Genomic DNA, 14,617 nt, shown 5'->3' with positions numbered 1-14,617 from the left:
AACAGGATGAGCACTGCCAGAGCCATACAAAATTGACCTCAAGCAGGCCACTTGTGTGAATGTCTCTGACCCAACAATCAGAAACAGACTTCATGAGGGTGGTTTGAAGGCCCAACGTCCTCTAGTGGGCCCTTTGCTCACTGCCCGGCACTGTGGAGCTCGATTGGCATTTGCCATTGAACACCAGAATTGGCAGACCCGCCACTGGTGCCCTGTGCTTTTCACAGATGAGAGCAGGTTCACCCTGAGCACGTGACAGATGTAAAAGGGTCTGAAGAAGCCGTGGAGAACATTATGCTGCCTGTAACATTTTTCAGCATGACCGGTTTGGTGGTGGGTCAGTGATGGTCTGGGGAGGCATATCCATGGAGGGACGAACAGACCTCTACAGGCTAGACAATGGCAACCTGACTGCCATTAGGTATTGGGATGATATCCTTAGACCCATTGTCAGACCCTGCGCTGGTGCAGTGGGTCCTGGGTTCCTCCTGGTGCACGACAATGCCCGGCCTCTTGTGGCGAGAGTATGCACACAGTTCCTGGAGGATGAAGGAATTGGTACCATTGAATGGCCCCCACACTCACCTGACCTAAACCCATAGAACACCTCCGGGACATTATGTTTCGATCCATGACGCCCTGGTCCCGATCTGGAAGGAAATACCCCAGGACACCATCCGTCGTTTCATTAGGAGCATGCCCCAATGTTGTCAGGCAAGCATGTGGGGGCCATACAAACAACTACCATGTACCATTTTATAGTTGCTGCAATGAAATTTCAACAAAATAGACAAGCCTCCTGCATCATTTTTTCACTTTGATTTTCGGGGTGTCTTTGAATTCAGCCCTCTGTAGGTTGATCATTTTCATTTCCATCAAACCATGTGGCATCCTTTAATTCCTAACACATTACCCAGTCCATATTAGTATAGATATCCAGCATGATATTTTTCCCCATTGAGATCTGATGTGTTTTCAAAGTGTTCCTTTCATTTTTTGAGCAGTATATATTAGTAAATTTGTAGTATTTTATTTATATAAGTGTTTATAAGTGAACCTCACTGTTTTGCTGCAGGATTTCGACTTCCCGTTGCCGTCCCCACTGCGTGTGTTTGAGATGTTGTTGGCTCCGGATCAGGAATACCCGCTGGTGTGTATTGGGATCAGCAAGAATGCGAACTCTGCACAGCCTGTTCACCTGGAGATCATCAATCTCAACTCTAACACTTCCTGGTTCACCAGCACCGGTGTCGGTAAGCAACCGTAATAATTTTTTAGTCACGGTTATTAGTAGATTGACTAAAGTAACATGAGTTGTTTTATGATTTAGTGTCTGCTATTCTTCTCCTTCTTCTTCTTTTTCTTCTTCTTCTTCTTCTTCTTCTTCTTCTTCTTCTTCCTCCTCCTCCTCTTATTAAAAGTCCATCCCTGAGTTGCTTTGAGATTGTTGTGGCCAAAAATGCTTGATTTTGCTTTTTTTTTTTTTAATTTTTAATTTTTTTAAAAACTACTTGAATTCATTCTTCCAGTGAAGACGCATTTTGTAAATACTTTCTATGATAGTCTTACATACTTGATGTAAGATGCATGAAAAGCTTTGGCTGAATGCGAGTTGTGATGACTTCACACAACAAATCTCGATCCAAATCTGCAGAAAATCTGCAGTCATTTTGAAAAATCGCGAGCTCTGTTGGAATTTTGCACGTTTGCTTGTTTTTAATTTCTATACTTGAGTATTAGCAAAAATTTAGGATTAAAACATGATGGTGTGAGCTGTGATTGGAAAATAAGCAACAACAATGTGGTGCTTTTTATTTTGTAATTTTATTATTTTCAATTTCAACAAAAGATTAATGATTTAATTTTAGACTTTATGTATTCGTTTTTATCCCTAATGAACTTCAAAATAAATCATTCTAAACACCGGAGAGTGTAAACTTTCCATTAACATCATATTCTGAAGTGTTTTATTTCTTTTATACCTCTTGGCAACAATTACAATATTTCATTTATTAATGAAAAAATACTTTTTATTTATTTATAGATACATTTAACGTCTGTGAGGAATGTTAAATCATGTTGTCGCTTCTGTGATAGCAGCTATAAACCTCCATTACTTCAGCAGCCTCTCTCCATGTCCCTGTTTATACTGTACCAGCTCATCTAATGTGTATCAGGATTATGCTCTGATTAGCCACATAACCCCTGTGTGTCTGTGTGTCTCTGTGTGTGTGTGTGTGTGTGTGTGTGTTAGAGAACCGAAGCATGGAGAAAGTTCAGGTGAATCAGTTGGACTGTGACACACTCCTTGTTCTTATTGAGAGTAAGTGAACTTTTTGTATTCAGCATAAGATGTTCAGATGTTTAAATAATTAATAAATGAACTGAAAAATGTGACTTTTTATTTTACTGAGAGAAAAACTGTCAACCCATATCCGATTAGTGACCAACATGTACTTTTGCTTCTATTTTGACATAAAGAACTGAACTTGTTTTATATTTTTCTAATAAAAAAAATGTACAATCTGTTGGTATGAAAATTTATTTTATTTATTTAATAAAACAGGCAGCATACAGGGTTATTGAATGTTATCCTTTTAACAATTTTGTAGGAAGCCAAATCTTTTGTATAAGGAAAATCTCCTGAAAGTCTAGGATAAAGCTTTATGCACTCATGTTTCCCACAGACACTGTGCACGTGGTGAACTTGGACGGGGCAGTGAAGTGCTCCAGGAAGCTGCAGGCGGAAGTCAGCTTCCCTTGGGAGGTTGAATCAGTAGGTGAGTTATCAGTCGCAGTGCAGGAAGTAAATTACTGTCTAAACACGACTTCCCAGTGTTTGAATCTCCAGCACAACAAACAGCTAATGCAAACATCAAGTGGTATCACACTACTGTTGTGTCTAACACTCTAACTGAAAAAAGGAAGTAACTTGTGACAGATGTTTTACAATTTAAATGTAACTGTATTGTGTGTGTGTGTGTGTGTGTGTGTGTAGTGTATGTAGAGGACACATTGTTGGCTCTATGGAAACATGGCTGGCAAAGGAGAGGTGAAGTGTTCTCAGAAATCCTGCAGGACATCACTGAACCTAGGAAAATATTCCGGCTCATTGGGTCAGACAGGTATACACACACACACACACACACACACACACACACAAAAACGCACACACACACAGAAACACATTTTCAATTTCCACTTAACTACTGTAGGCAAATAATGCTATGCTACTAATAACATAGTCACTGTAAAGTATAGTATAGTATAGTATAGTATAGTATAGTATAGTATAGTATAGTATAGTCACTGTAAATGTATATATATTTTTTTACAGGATGATTGTGCTGGAGTCACGGCCGAGCGAGGAGCAGTCAGGATTGTGTAATCTGTATGTCCTGGAGATTGCTGAGCATATGGTCTTAATGTCATGAACACACACACACATACTTTATATGCATACCTTTTGCATATAAAAAACACTGACAACACAAAAGTGGAAAGCTGTGTGTGTGTGTGTGTGTGTGCGTGCGTCTAAATAAGATTGTGTGTGTGTATGTGTGCGTGTGTGTTTGAGTGTGTGTGCATATATACAGTATTCTGCTAATTAAAAACATAAAACACAAGCTCCATTTCTAAGTGTGTTCTTGTGTGTTTGTGTGGTTTATTAAGACTAAACTTCTCCACTCAATAAATGAAAACCAGGGACAGAGAAAAGGGCTGAATGGCCACTATGTTGACCTGTCCAGGGTGTACCCCTGCCTTTCACCCAATGTGTGGCTTCAGCAGATCCCTGTAACCCTCTAATTAGGAATAAAGTGGGTATAGACAATGGATGGATGGCCACCATGTCTGCTACAGGGGCTCTGCTCCAATCACACCAGACCAAGGGTGCTGATTTGATTGTGTGTATGTGTGTGTGTGTTTGAAACAGGAAGTCATTGTAGGATGTCTCCTTGGATTTTACTTTATTTTACACATATAATCTCAATCATAACAATCGTTGTTTTGCACAAATATCACATTTTTTCCTTCAAAACAAGAACAGACAGGTGGACAGACAGAGATATTGATAGAGTGTGCTTATTTCCTTCGTGTCTCGACGTGCAGAGTACACATTAGATCAGAACTTTAATAACCGTTTCCCTCCCGTTTTAGTAGTTTATTTGTTTGTTTGTTTATTTATTTATTTATTTATTTATTTATTTATTTATTTATTTTGATCGCGTTCACTTCCGTGTTATGTGCTCTGGACTTCCGGTGCGGCCTCGTTGGTGCTAAAGATGGCCGGCGATGGAGGCGCTCTGAAGGATATTAACGAGATCAAGTCGCAGTTCCGCACCAGGGAAGGTTTCTACAAGCTGCTCACGCTCTCGGACTCGCAGCAGCGGGCCGGGTTAGCGCGCGGTCCCGGTGCTGGAGGTGCCTCAGCCGGTGCCGCCTCGATACCGGGGGGCGGCGGCGGTGTGGTACCGGGACCCGGCGGCTCCTCTCCGGCTTCGGCGGGCTTCTTGCCTCCGGTGCGGGTCTCCATGGTGAAGCTTCAGCCGGAAGACCCGAGCGAGGAGTCCGAGCGTGTGTGCTTCAACGTCGGCCGCGAGCTCTACTTCTACACGTACACCAATATTAAAAAGGTGCGCATACACACCGAAGCCGTCTGAATCAATGAAGGGGAATATTTATTCTGATTTAATTCGGTATTCATCTACGTGATCACACCCAAGCATTCTTTGCTTCATTTTTGATTATTATTATTATTATTATTATTATTGTTATTATTATTATTATTATTATTATTATTATGGCGAACCGGAAATCTCAGTTGCATATAAACCTGTCATTAGTAGGGCCGGTCTGTTATACACCTGCATAATACATAATATAATAATACCGAAAAAATAATCACTATTCGTAAAAAAACACTTTTCTTATCTCTCTATAAAGCCTCTATTTGCTGTCAGGTCACAGTGTCGCCTCTGCAGCATACAGCAGCATCTTGCCTTTCCATCATTAATTATTTGTCTTCAATAATATTTTGCCCTTTTGCTTGTCTACTTAGTCATTTTAAAAAGACAAAACAAACAAATCGCTTGAACAATATTTCCAAAAATGTTTATTAGTATGATTAATTCCATTATTAATATTTAAATCAAAGTTGTTTTTATTTTTTCATTTCTCAAGATATGGTGCAAAATCTGTCAGTATTACAAAAAAGCAACCCTTGAGTTTCTTTAATGAATTAAATGTTAAGAACTAAAATAATAGTTATTATTATTGACAATTAATAATAAGCAAAATACTATTTTTTAATTAAAGAATTTCAGTAGCTAGTAATGCAAACATTTGTACATTTGGCTGTACTGTTTCTGTAGCAGTTTTTGTAGCAGAATATCAGCAAAACTGACACAAAATCATATGACCCATTCTAACAAGGTTTCTCACTTTTTACTCCAGACCGGATGTGAAAAGAAAATGACCTTGATTCTTGTTTAACAGTCACGTTTTCTTATTCTGTATGAGTAGTTGGCATTGTCAGCATCTTCAACATCATGTTTTGTTACTAAAGCCTTGTACATAATTAACGGATGTGAACAATGAGTGTGTTTATATTGACCAAGAAATCAGATGATTTCAAAATTCAGGACAATCAGGATCAGAATAAGTCGTTGTAACTCATGTAATGGAAATGATGTATTGCAGCCTGAACTGCATACAACTTTAGGGAAAAAAGCTTGATTTTTCCATTTTACACATGTGGTTGCTTCCCTTAATTTTAGCCTAACAGTACCAGGATTTAAAAAAAAAAAATTATTTGACAATGAAAAATATCGGAACTTTGCTCTAGTAAGGTTTTCTGTGAGAACATTTGATCCAAAACAGAAAAAGAGAGGCTTTTGTGAGGGAGCTAACATGTTTAACAGATGTTCTATTACAATCGAGGCAACTGTAAATGGATAAAAAGTATGACGCTTCATTCATTAATAAATGAAAAGCCGTAATGGGTATGTCAAAGAAATGAAAATGAGCTGTGTCATACTACCCATCAGTGATTTTTTTTTTTTTTTTTTCCCCTGTAACCTTTAAACTGTGCCGCTATTAATTAAAAAAATAATTTTATCTTTAAAAAAAATGATTTAATTGTGATCTCTTTTTTTTTTTGTTTCGTTTTGTGAAGGTAAATACAACTATAAAGTCACTAACATTTAGGTGTCCAATGTTCCTCATCTGAGAAAAGTTTTGGATCCTTCGGACAGAAATTGGTGCTTGGGTCAAATTTGTTAGTCCAAAAATCGTCAAACCTGAGACTTTCTCAGAAATCATTATGAGCCGGTTTCTGTGTTTAAAGTGGTATGTAGTGAGCTTGACAGTGATGTGATATGATGATGGTTAGCATGCTAACTCTAGTTAAATCTTTGCTTTGTGTTTTGGGTGGGAAACAAGGGGCTTCTCAAAACTATGCTCCACTTACTTAACCAACATAGACCTTATTTTGAGACTTGCATTTTGAGTAATTATACTTATTCACACAAGGTTCTTTATGGATATTTTGGCTAAGTAAGTGTTCTTACATTATTGGGGAAACACGGTTGCAAGGATTCACCCAAAAGTACGACCTTCTCTCCCCAATTTAGTTCCCACACACCAGTCAGCTATCCTCTGTCATACTACAGCTACCACTGAGAAAGTTGGTCACGGTGTCACCACCCGAGTGTATAAATGCTCTTGGTTACTGCTCAGAAGATTGAGACCACTGTGCTGCCAGTGATGGGCCCTTGAGCAAGGCCCCTAACCCTGTGGTATATGTGAAGAAAGAACATCTCTGTATAAATGGCAAATAAAGGGTTCTTCTTAAAAGATCCACGGCAAATTTTCCTCTGTTGGATCCCAGCTGTGGATGGATGCAGCATTGTCGTGATTTGAACAATCTTAGTCTGTAATATAAAGATTTTAATGCAATATGAGAAGGTTATGAGGGAGGCAGATGATGAGGCAGTGGTGATGTTATGGCTGTTATGGGTATGTGCCAGAAAAAACTATGAGGCTATGGGTCTTATTTCGGATGATTATTTGTAGATGGTCTGGCCAGAGAAACGCAGCTTTTCAGTTGTTCAGCTTTCTGTGCCATATATGAGCCTCTTTCATTATCTTTATTCCTGAGAAGCCCCATATAATCCTTTTAAGTGCTGACTCTCTTGGATTTTAGTCTTTTCCAAATCTACTTTATCAGTATATAACTGTTAAAAGCATGATTAGTTTCTAGGGGATTTTATGTAAGTTATTGAGTTCCTAACACAAATACAGCCTGTATGAGGTTTATAAACACCTGGCCATCACACCTGCAGTATAAATATGTCTCTGCTTTGTTTTTGTCTCCCTAGAAGGGTGGAGGTTTTTAGCTTTAACACCCAAGAGTGACAAAATTGTAGAATTGGATGTTCAGAAAACACTTTTGGGTGTGATGATTGTGTCCACAGACCTTTTGCATATACTATATACTGTATACAATGTCCAACATTTACTGACTTGCACCACAGTAAAGTACCCCTTTTGCATTGAAAAATGGATAATATACACAAAATATAATAATTGTGATTTTCCTGACTATAGCAGTCTGCAGTCCATTTTTTCAAAAATCCTAAGATAATATTACTTACTTGAAGACTCACTGCAATTTGTCTGCATTTCCCCCATTTTCCTTCATGATGCTGATGGTGAATAACTCAGAATATATCAGCACCATCTGCTTCCTGGTGCACATCGTCTTCCTTTTGTCAGTTGCAGCTGCAGTCAAGCTGTCCTCTTATGAAAAGTGCCTACCACTTTTTTGCCAAGCTGTGGTAGGTCCTGCTACCTCTTTGTCTCCATTTATGACATTGGGCAGGGGTGTCCAATCTTATCTGGAAAGAGCCGGCCTAGGTACAGGTTTCTATTCCAACCAAACAGAAGCCGCATCGGAGTCTACTGAAAGGCAAGGTCAACTGATTAAACAGGTGGATCAGGTTTGGCTCCGGCTTGACTGGAATTGAGAACCTGCACCCACACCGGCCCTTTTTTGGATAAGACTGGAGAACCCTGGCATAGGAGTATTTGCTAGGAAGTGCCAAACATCAAGTACTGTACCTATGCCTTACTATCTGGTGGGAGAATGTGTTGCTTGCCCCTTGTACAGTTGTGGTGAACCAATATCTTAGTGTCCCCAGTATCTGACACTGAAAAGCCTGGCTGCATGCCTCACTGCCCCAGCAGCAGCCAACAGTGCCAAAGCATAAACCATGTATTCCACCTTCTCTTCTGAAAAAGAAAATAGTCCTTTTTAACACAGGTAAGAATGGTCGATTTGGTTTGCTTTTTGGCACTACTACACTAGGTCTGAGGTAAATTGAAAGATGTTTTGGTAATTTTTTGTGGTTGGAAATGCTGCATATCAATTATTGTACATCACTGCACAGCATTATTAGGTTTAGATGTTTTGCATAAATTGTATAAAGCTGGATTTAGGGAGGAACCTTGTATAGTACTCTACTGTGACCATACAAAAGAACAAAATCAACTTTTGCTTGGGTGCATAGTAATATACTATATGGGCAAAAGTTTGTGGACACCTGACCATTGCACCTTTTTGTGCTTGTTGAACATCCCATTGTAGATTTAGTCTCCCTTTGCTGTTATAATAAGCTCCATGCTTTTGGGAAAATTTTCTACGATGATTTTCCAACGATGTTGGAGGCTGTGGCGATTTTTTCCTACAGCTACAAGAGCATTAGTGAGGTCAGGCACTGATGTTGGGTGAAGAGGCCTGGGGCTGCAATCAGTTTTCTAGTTTAACCCAAAAGTGTTCAGTGGTGTTGAGGCCATGGTTCTGTGCGGGACACTGGAGTTTTTGCACCATGTTTTTATGGAGCTTTCTTTGTGTATAGGGGCAAGGAACAGGTTTGGGCCTCTTAGTTCCAATGAAGGGAAATTGTAATGCTGCAGCATACAGCATTGCAGCCAATTGTGTGCTTCCCCATCTTTGGTGCAGAGCCACATTTCAGAACCGCAGATGGATAAGTGTCTGTAAACCTTTGGTCATTTAGTGTATATCTTGCTTGATTGATTTTATTTGGTCTGAGAAGAATGTGTACATTTGATTTTTTTTTGTTCCTTCAAGGCATGTTACAATATCTCAAATGAAGCTCGTTAGGTGAGAGATCTGTGCTTGCGAGAGGTTTTATTCATGCATCAAACCATCTTTGATCTTTTCCAAATGTGGTTAACACACAATGTACACTTTATCTATGGTGTTTGTCCTTTTCTTTCCCATTTCATAGGCGGTGGATCTAAGTAAGCCTATAGATAAACGAATATATAAGGGAACGCAGCCCACGTGTCATGACTTTAATCAGTATTCAGCGACTGCGGACAGCGTGGCTCTCATTGTGGGCTTCTCAGCAGGCCAGGTGCAGTACCTGGACCCCATCAAAAAAGAGACCAGCAAGCTCTTCAATGAAGAGGTGTGTGGGTGAGATTGTTCAGCGAAGGTCTAAAGTTCCAGAATAATTTGATGTTTTGTGTACTTTATTATTAACATGGTAATATTTATGGAATCATTAGGTCAGTATGACCCAAACTTGTGACATTGTACAATAACTGAATAATCATAATGTTGGCCAGAGGTGATGGAAAGTTACTAATATTCACATTCTACTGCTTTATCCCTTTATTTTACAGAGATTAATAGACAAAACAAAAGTGACCTGTCTCAAATGGCTCCCTAAATCTGAGAACTTATTCCTGGCCTCCCATGCTAGTGGTCACCTCTACCTCTATAATGTGGAGCACCCCTGTGGCACAACAGCGCCACAGTATTCTCTGCTTCGTCAGGGTGAGGGTTTTGCTGTTTATGCTTGCAAAACCAAAACGCCTCGCAATCCACTTCTGAAATGGGCAGTGGGGGAAGGTGGGCTGAATGAATTTGCTTTTTCGCCTGACGGTGTGCACATAGCTTGTGTCGGCCAAGATGGCTGCCTACGTGTCTTTCATTTTGATTCAATGGAGCTGCATGGTGTCATGAAGAGCTACTTTGGTGGCTTGCTCTGCGTTTCTTGGAGTCCAGATGGGAAATATCTGGCTACTGGTGGAGAAGACGACTTGGTCACTGTTTGGTCATTTGCAGAGAGTCGTGTGGTGGCACGAGGTCATGGCCACAAGTCCTGGGTCAATGTGGTGGCATTTGACCCCTTTACAACCAGCTTAGAAGAAGAGGAACCAATGGAGCTTAGCGGTAGTGAGGAGGATCTCCACCAGGGTCAGGGGTCATTAAATTTTGGTCGTGTGCGAACCAGCAGCACTTTGTCCCGTCTCTCTCGACACAGTTCTAAAGGTGGTGGGCCATCTGTCTCATACCGCTTTGGATCGGTGGGACAAGATACCCAGTTTTGCCTCTGGGATCTCACAGATGATGTCCTGTATCCTCGACTTCCCCTTTCCCGTGCCCTCACCAACACTTTCGGCTCCAATGCGCCACCTTCCATTAGTGCAGGATTGAATAGCACGAGCGGAAGTGGAGGGGTTGAAGGTCACCATCACCCTTCCAACACCCACCAGACAGCATCATTGCCCCTTCCTCTACCTCGCTCTCTCTCAAGGTCCAATTCCCTTCCGCACCCTGCTGTTGCAAATGCTTCAAAAGGCCAAGGGGGGACAGATAGTGGAGGGACGGCAGGAAGCGGAGGAGGAAGCAGTGCTCCCTTTAGCATTGGACGTTTTGCAACACTGTCGCTCCAAGAGCGCAAATCAGACAAATCCGCCACTGGAGGAGAAAAGGAGCACAAGCGTTACCACAGTCTTGGGAATATCAGCAAGAGCAACGACAAGATCAATGTAGCGCCGCGTAGCAACCGACTAGATGCCTCTAAGGTGCTAGGAACAACATTGTGTCCACGGATGAACGAAGTCCCTTTGCTAGAACCTCTTGTTTGTAAGAAGATTGCTCATGAGAGGCTCACAGTTCTTGTCTTCATGGACGATTGCATAATCACTGCATGCCAAGAGGGGCTCATCTGCACCTGGGCAAGGCCGGGCAAAATGGTGAGACCTTAAATGATGGTAATGTCTTTAAAGCATATTTATTTATTATTTTAATCAGTGATAACAAATTCGAAAAGAGATGGAGACATTTTGGACTCCATTTATGACTGATTTTATCATGCCTCTTTTTTAGATGGGTAAGATCCTGGTAAGACTCTAACCACATTCAGTTAGACTTGTAGTCCTACGTGTCTGCGGTTAGACAGTTTAACATTTGAATACTTTATTTATAATATTCAGTTAAGAACATGTCTTAACCAACGTCTTGCTCCTTGCTTCCAATTGTATTCCGGTTGGAAAAAATGTATCAGTTTTAAAATGTGCAATTTAGCATGTTATATTTCTGGGCTATTAACATTCCATAATAAAATGGCAGGCATGAATGTCTCATGTTAAGAAGCATTTGGCTTCGGGAGATGGATTAATTAACTTATGGCTAAAAATAAACATTATGGCTAAAAATAACCTTCCTTGTAGTTTGAGCGGTCAGATTTAAATTTTTTAATCTGGATTTGAGGCAAAAAAAACAAAAAGTGATTTGTAAAGTTTCACAAACTGACCAGGGGTAGACAATGGTATCTGTAGGTTTGTTTTCTCTCTCAAATTTTATTTGTCCTCTTCTTGTTGCAGCATTCTTCTCAACCATTATCGACACAAAACGGAAACTCACCCAGTGGAACGGTGGTATAGCTGGCAGCAAAGCTTTTTCACAGTCAACTGCACTGACACTTCCTGCTTCCTGTTTTCAGAGGCTTCACTTCCTATCCTTGAGGCCTAGAGTTGGTCTGGCAGAGTGTTACCAATGTTATAACCCTGTCTCATTTTCATAACCACACAAACATAAAACACACACATGCAGCTTATGTAAAGACAAATATACAAAGACGGTGACGCACACCACACAAGTGTAGATACTCTTATCTTCCATATCAGCTTCTCGATACGTTCCTTTCACTTTTCCTATGATGGAAAGGAGACTGAGACATTCCTTCCATCACCCCACCCCCTCTACCAAAAGGGGACGGGGGGGGGGAACACTGCAGATGCCACGGCCATTGTATCTTATTTATTTATTTTATCATTGAAACTGTAGTAATTTATATTGTACATATTCAAAATACTCTATAAAGGCAGAGGACGAAATGTATTGAAATAACAAACTCAAATAATTAATATATGAAAATCCTATATTGTACATAGTTATGTTTGAATGTCATGTTTGTGAAACGTAGGGGATCTAAAGATTTAGCGTTTCTGTATGCTAGTGCTCCCTATGCTGTTCAGGCCAACGATTGGGATTTGATGAAGTAGCTGCATTCCTTTTAGCCTGAACTGGTTTCCTGGCTCTTACCGAACATAGTCCTAAAGAGATACACGTCCAACAAGGTCGACATACCGAGCTAAAATGCTACTAGCTTAAGTTTGCTAAATAGCTGAAGCAAGAATGAGACATTATTCACAAGCTTTCTCAAATCTAAGCTTTCTCGATATTGCTGACTCCAGTTATTGGAATCATTTTATTCCATCAGTGAATTAAACTAGGCTTTGCAAATTAACACAAGATAATTTGCCAGCTAGTTAAGCTAGCTAGCCTAAGAAAGATATTTGTCACTGTAGTTGAGTAACATATATAGAACTATTGTAGCATCTACTAGGCAGCATTTTTCTTACCTGCTATGCCTCTTGCAATATTTTGCACAAATGAACAGTTTTGATTTTTAGCCCATTAAACAAGCACAGATGGTTTTCCAGAAGGTTGAATGGTTGAGCTAGCGAACTGTGTGTGTGTGTGAGGGGGGTGATTTCGATTTTGAGAAATGTAGAGCTGTATTACTGATTTTGGATTAATGTAACTCGGACTGTGGTGGTTTTCCTGTCATCATTCGTATAGAGTGTGTTTTTCTTGAGAGCTCACGTGTTGAGATAACTAGCTGTCTTGATTATGTTTGTAATGTTTTTGTATAACGGTGAGGTTTATATGTTGATGTTTAAGGTATTGATTAAGCTGTGTTCATTTATAAGGTTTTGCTCATTACTTTTTTTCAACGCATGACTGAAGAAAAACTACCGAACTAGCCAGCCATTTGTTCTTAGCTTAGCTAGGCAGCAGAACAGCTCTATAGGGAGGACCACCACAGTCACCAGAACAGCTGTTGAGCTAGGTTATGTGATTAATGAAACATCAAAAAATCAGCACTTCTCTTGGCTAGCAGGTTTCTCTGCATTTGAATGCCGTTTAATAAGCCTTCATCACCTTCCCTTGCCCTGTGTGTCGTCCTGTGTGTGAATATTGAGTTTATAGTGGGAAGTGTAATTAAAATGGACGACGTTCGACATTGACTGCGAATGTAGTGTGGATGAAATGATTTGCTGGGGGTTTTATGCACTCTGTGTATCCTTTAGCATACTAACTAGCTAACACGGTGAAGCTCCATCAGCTTTGCTTTTTACATTTGCGATTTTACCAATTTGTCCGTCATTTGGATTGAACTCCATTAGCTGACATGCCAACCTTCAGCAGTCGTCTTTTCCTCCCCTGATAATGCCAATCGATATCTGAATATCAGAATATGAAGTGACTGACAATCATGTAGGTGATTTAAACTGAGACACCTAATATTTTGGTTGGCTGGCTCTTCTTGACTGCAAGAAATTTCTAGTATGTTCCCGCTTGAAAGATTCAACACCCTCAAACATTTACGAGATCGAGCAGTGGAGGTTAAAGAAGTATATAGCTAACATCTGCAAAGTATAGTTATTAGCGATGTACTGAAATGTGGCCAGAAAACAAAGCTATTGATAAACAGGAATAAATGTTGCACGTGTGGGACCATTTCACGGTTTTGAGAAGAGATGCTAGACAAGTGATTTGTGAAGGCAAAAGTCTTGAAAAATTTACTGATCTGCATTCCCCAGGCTATTCCACTTTTACAGTTGGCAGATCTGCATCAGAAACTAAGCTTAGTTTACGTTGACACAAGTCAACTAGCAGTAACCGAGAGGCTCTTGAGACAACATCAGATGCAACGATAGAGAAACGGAAAGAAGGTGTCGAAGGTGTGTTTAAAACTAGTTCTTGAATGCAGGATTATTATTTTTTCTTTGTTTATTTGTTTTTGTTGCCCAAGCTACATTTAGCTACTGAAGCAAAGTGTACATTTTTTCCTGTATCTGTTATCATTCCTACCTGCTGAAGAGATGCGTTTTTCCAATGTGACCACATGTTTTAATCCTTGAGTTACATTCTGTACTTCTTTATCCCTATATATACATATATATATATATATATATATAAAATATATAATAAATTGCTCTTTCTTTTCTACTTCCACCTATCTATATATATATAGGTGGAAGTAGAAAAGAAAGAGCAGTTTATTTATATATATAAACAAACTGCTCTTTCTTTTGGACACCTTCAGGCTGACCTACTGCTTAACATAAATTCCTGGATTAACCTACTTAGTGTAATTTGTGTGTGTTGTGACACTAACTAGGTTAACTAGCTGCCTAATCACAGCACCACTCTATTTATGCTAGCTAGTGT

At 39.9% G+C, this 14,617-nt stretch overlaps 2 protein-coding genes across 2 annotated transcripts in view; both read left to right on the top strand.

Annotated features, from left to right (window-relative positions):
* Positions 1-3,620, top strand: part of LOC131368450 (mitogen-activated protein kinase kinase kinase kinase 5-like) — a 33,518-nt gene extending 29,898 nt beyond the window's left edge. The window contains exons 28-32 of the mRNA XM_058414596.1: positions 1,076-1,253; positions 2,255-2,323; positions 2,688-2,780; positions 2,999-3,125; positions 3,338-3,620. Of these exons, the coding sequence (XP_058270579.1) occupies positions 1,076-1,253; positions 2,255-2,323; positions 2,688-2,780; positions 2,999-3,125; positions 3,338-3,434 (564 nt within the window). The 3' untranslated portion in view covers positions 3,435-3,620. The remainder of the gene's footprint in view (positions 1-1,075; positions 1,254-2,254; positions 2,324-2,687; positions 2,781-2,998; positions 3,126-3,337) is intronic.
* Positions 3,621-4,271: 651 nt separating this feature from the next.
* zmp:0000000529 (WD repeat-containing protein 20) lies at positions 4,272-14,356 on the top strand. Its single transcript, XM_058414017.1, has 4 exons — positions 4,272-4,634; positions 9,312-9,494; positions 9,712-11,070; positions 11,701-14,356. The coding sequence occupies exons 1-4, from the start codon at positions 4,284-4,286 to the stop codon at positions 11,758-11,760; spliced, it is 1,953 nt and encodes a 650-aa protein (XP_058270000.1). The 5' UTR covers positions 4,272-4,283; the 3' UTR covers positions 11,761-14,356.
* The last annotated feature ends 261 nt before the right edge of the window (positions 14,357-14,617 follow it).

Source organism: Hemibagrus wyckioides, linkage group LG17 (genome assembly GCF_019097595.1).
Source record: "Hemibagrus wyckioides isolate EC202008001 linkage group LG17, SWU_Hwy_1.0, whole genome shotgun sequence".
Classification (NCBI taxonomy): Eukaryota; Metazoa; Chordata; class Actinopteri; order Siluriformes; family Bagridae; genus Hemibagrus; species Hemibagrus wyckioides.
The sequence above is the reverse complement of the archived record's forward strand: the minus strand, read 5'-3'. Positions and strand labels throughout refer to the sequence as shown.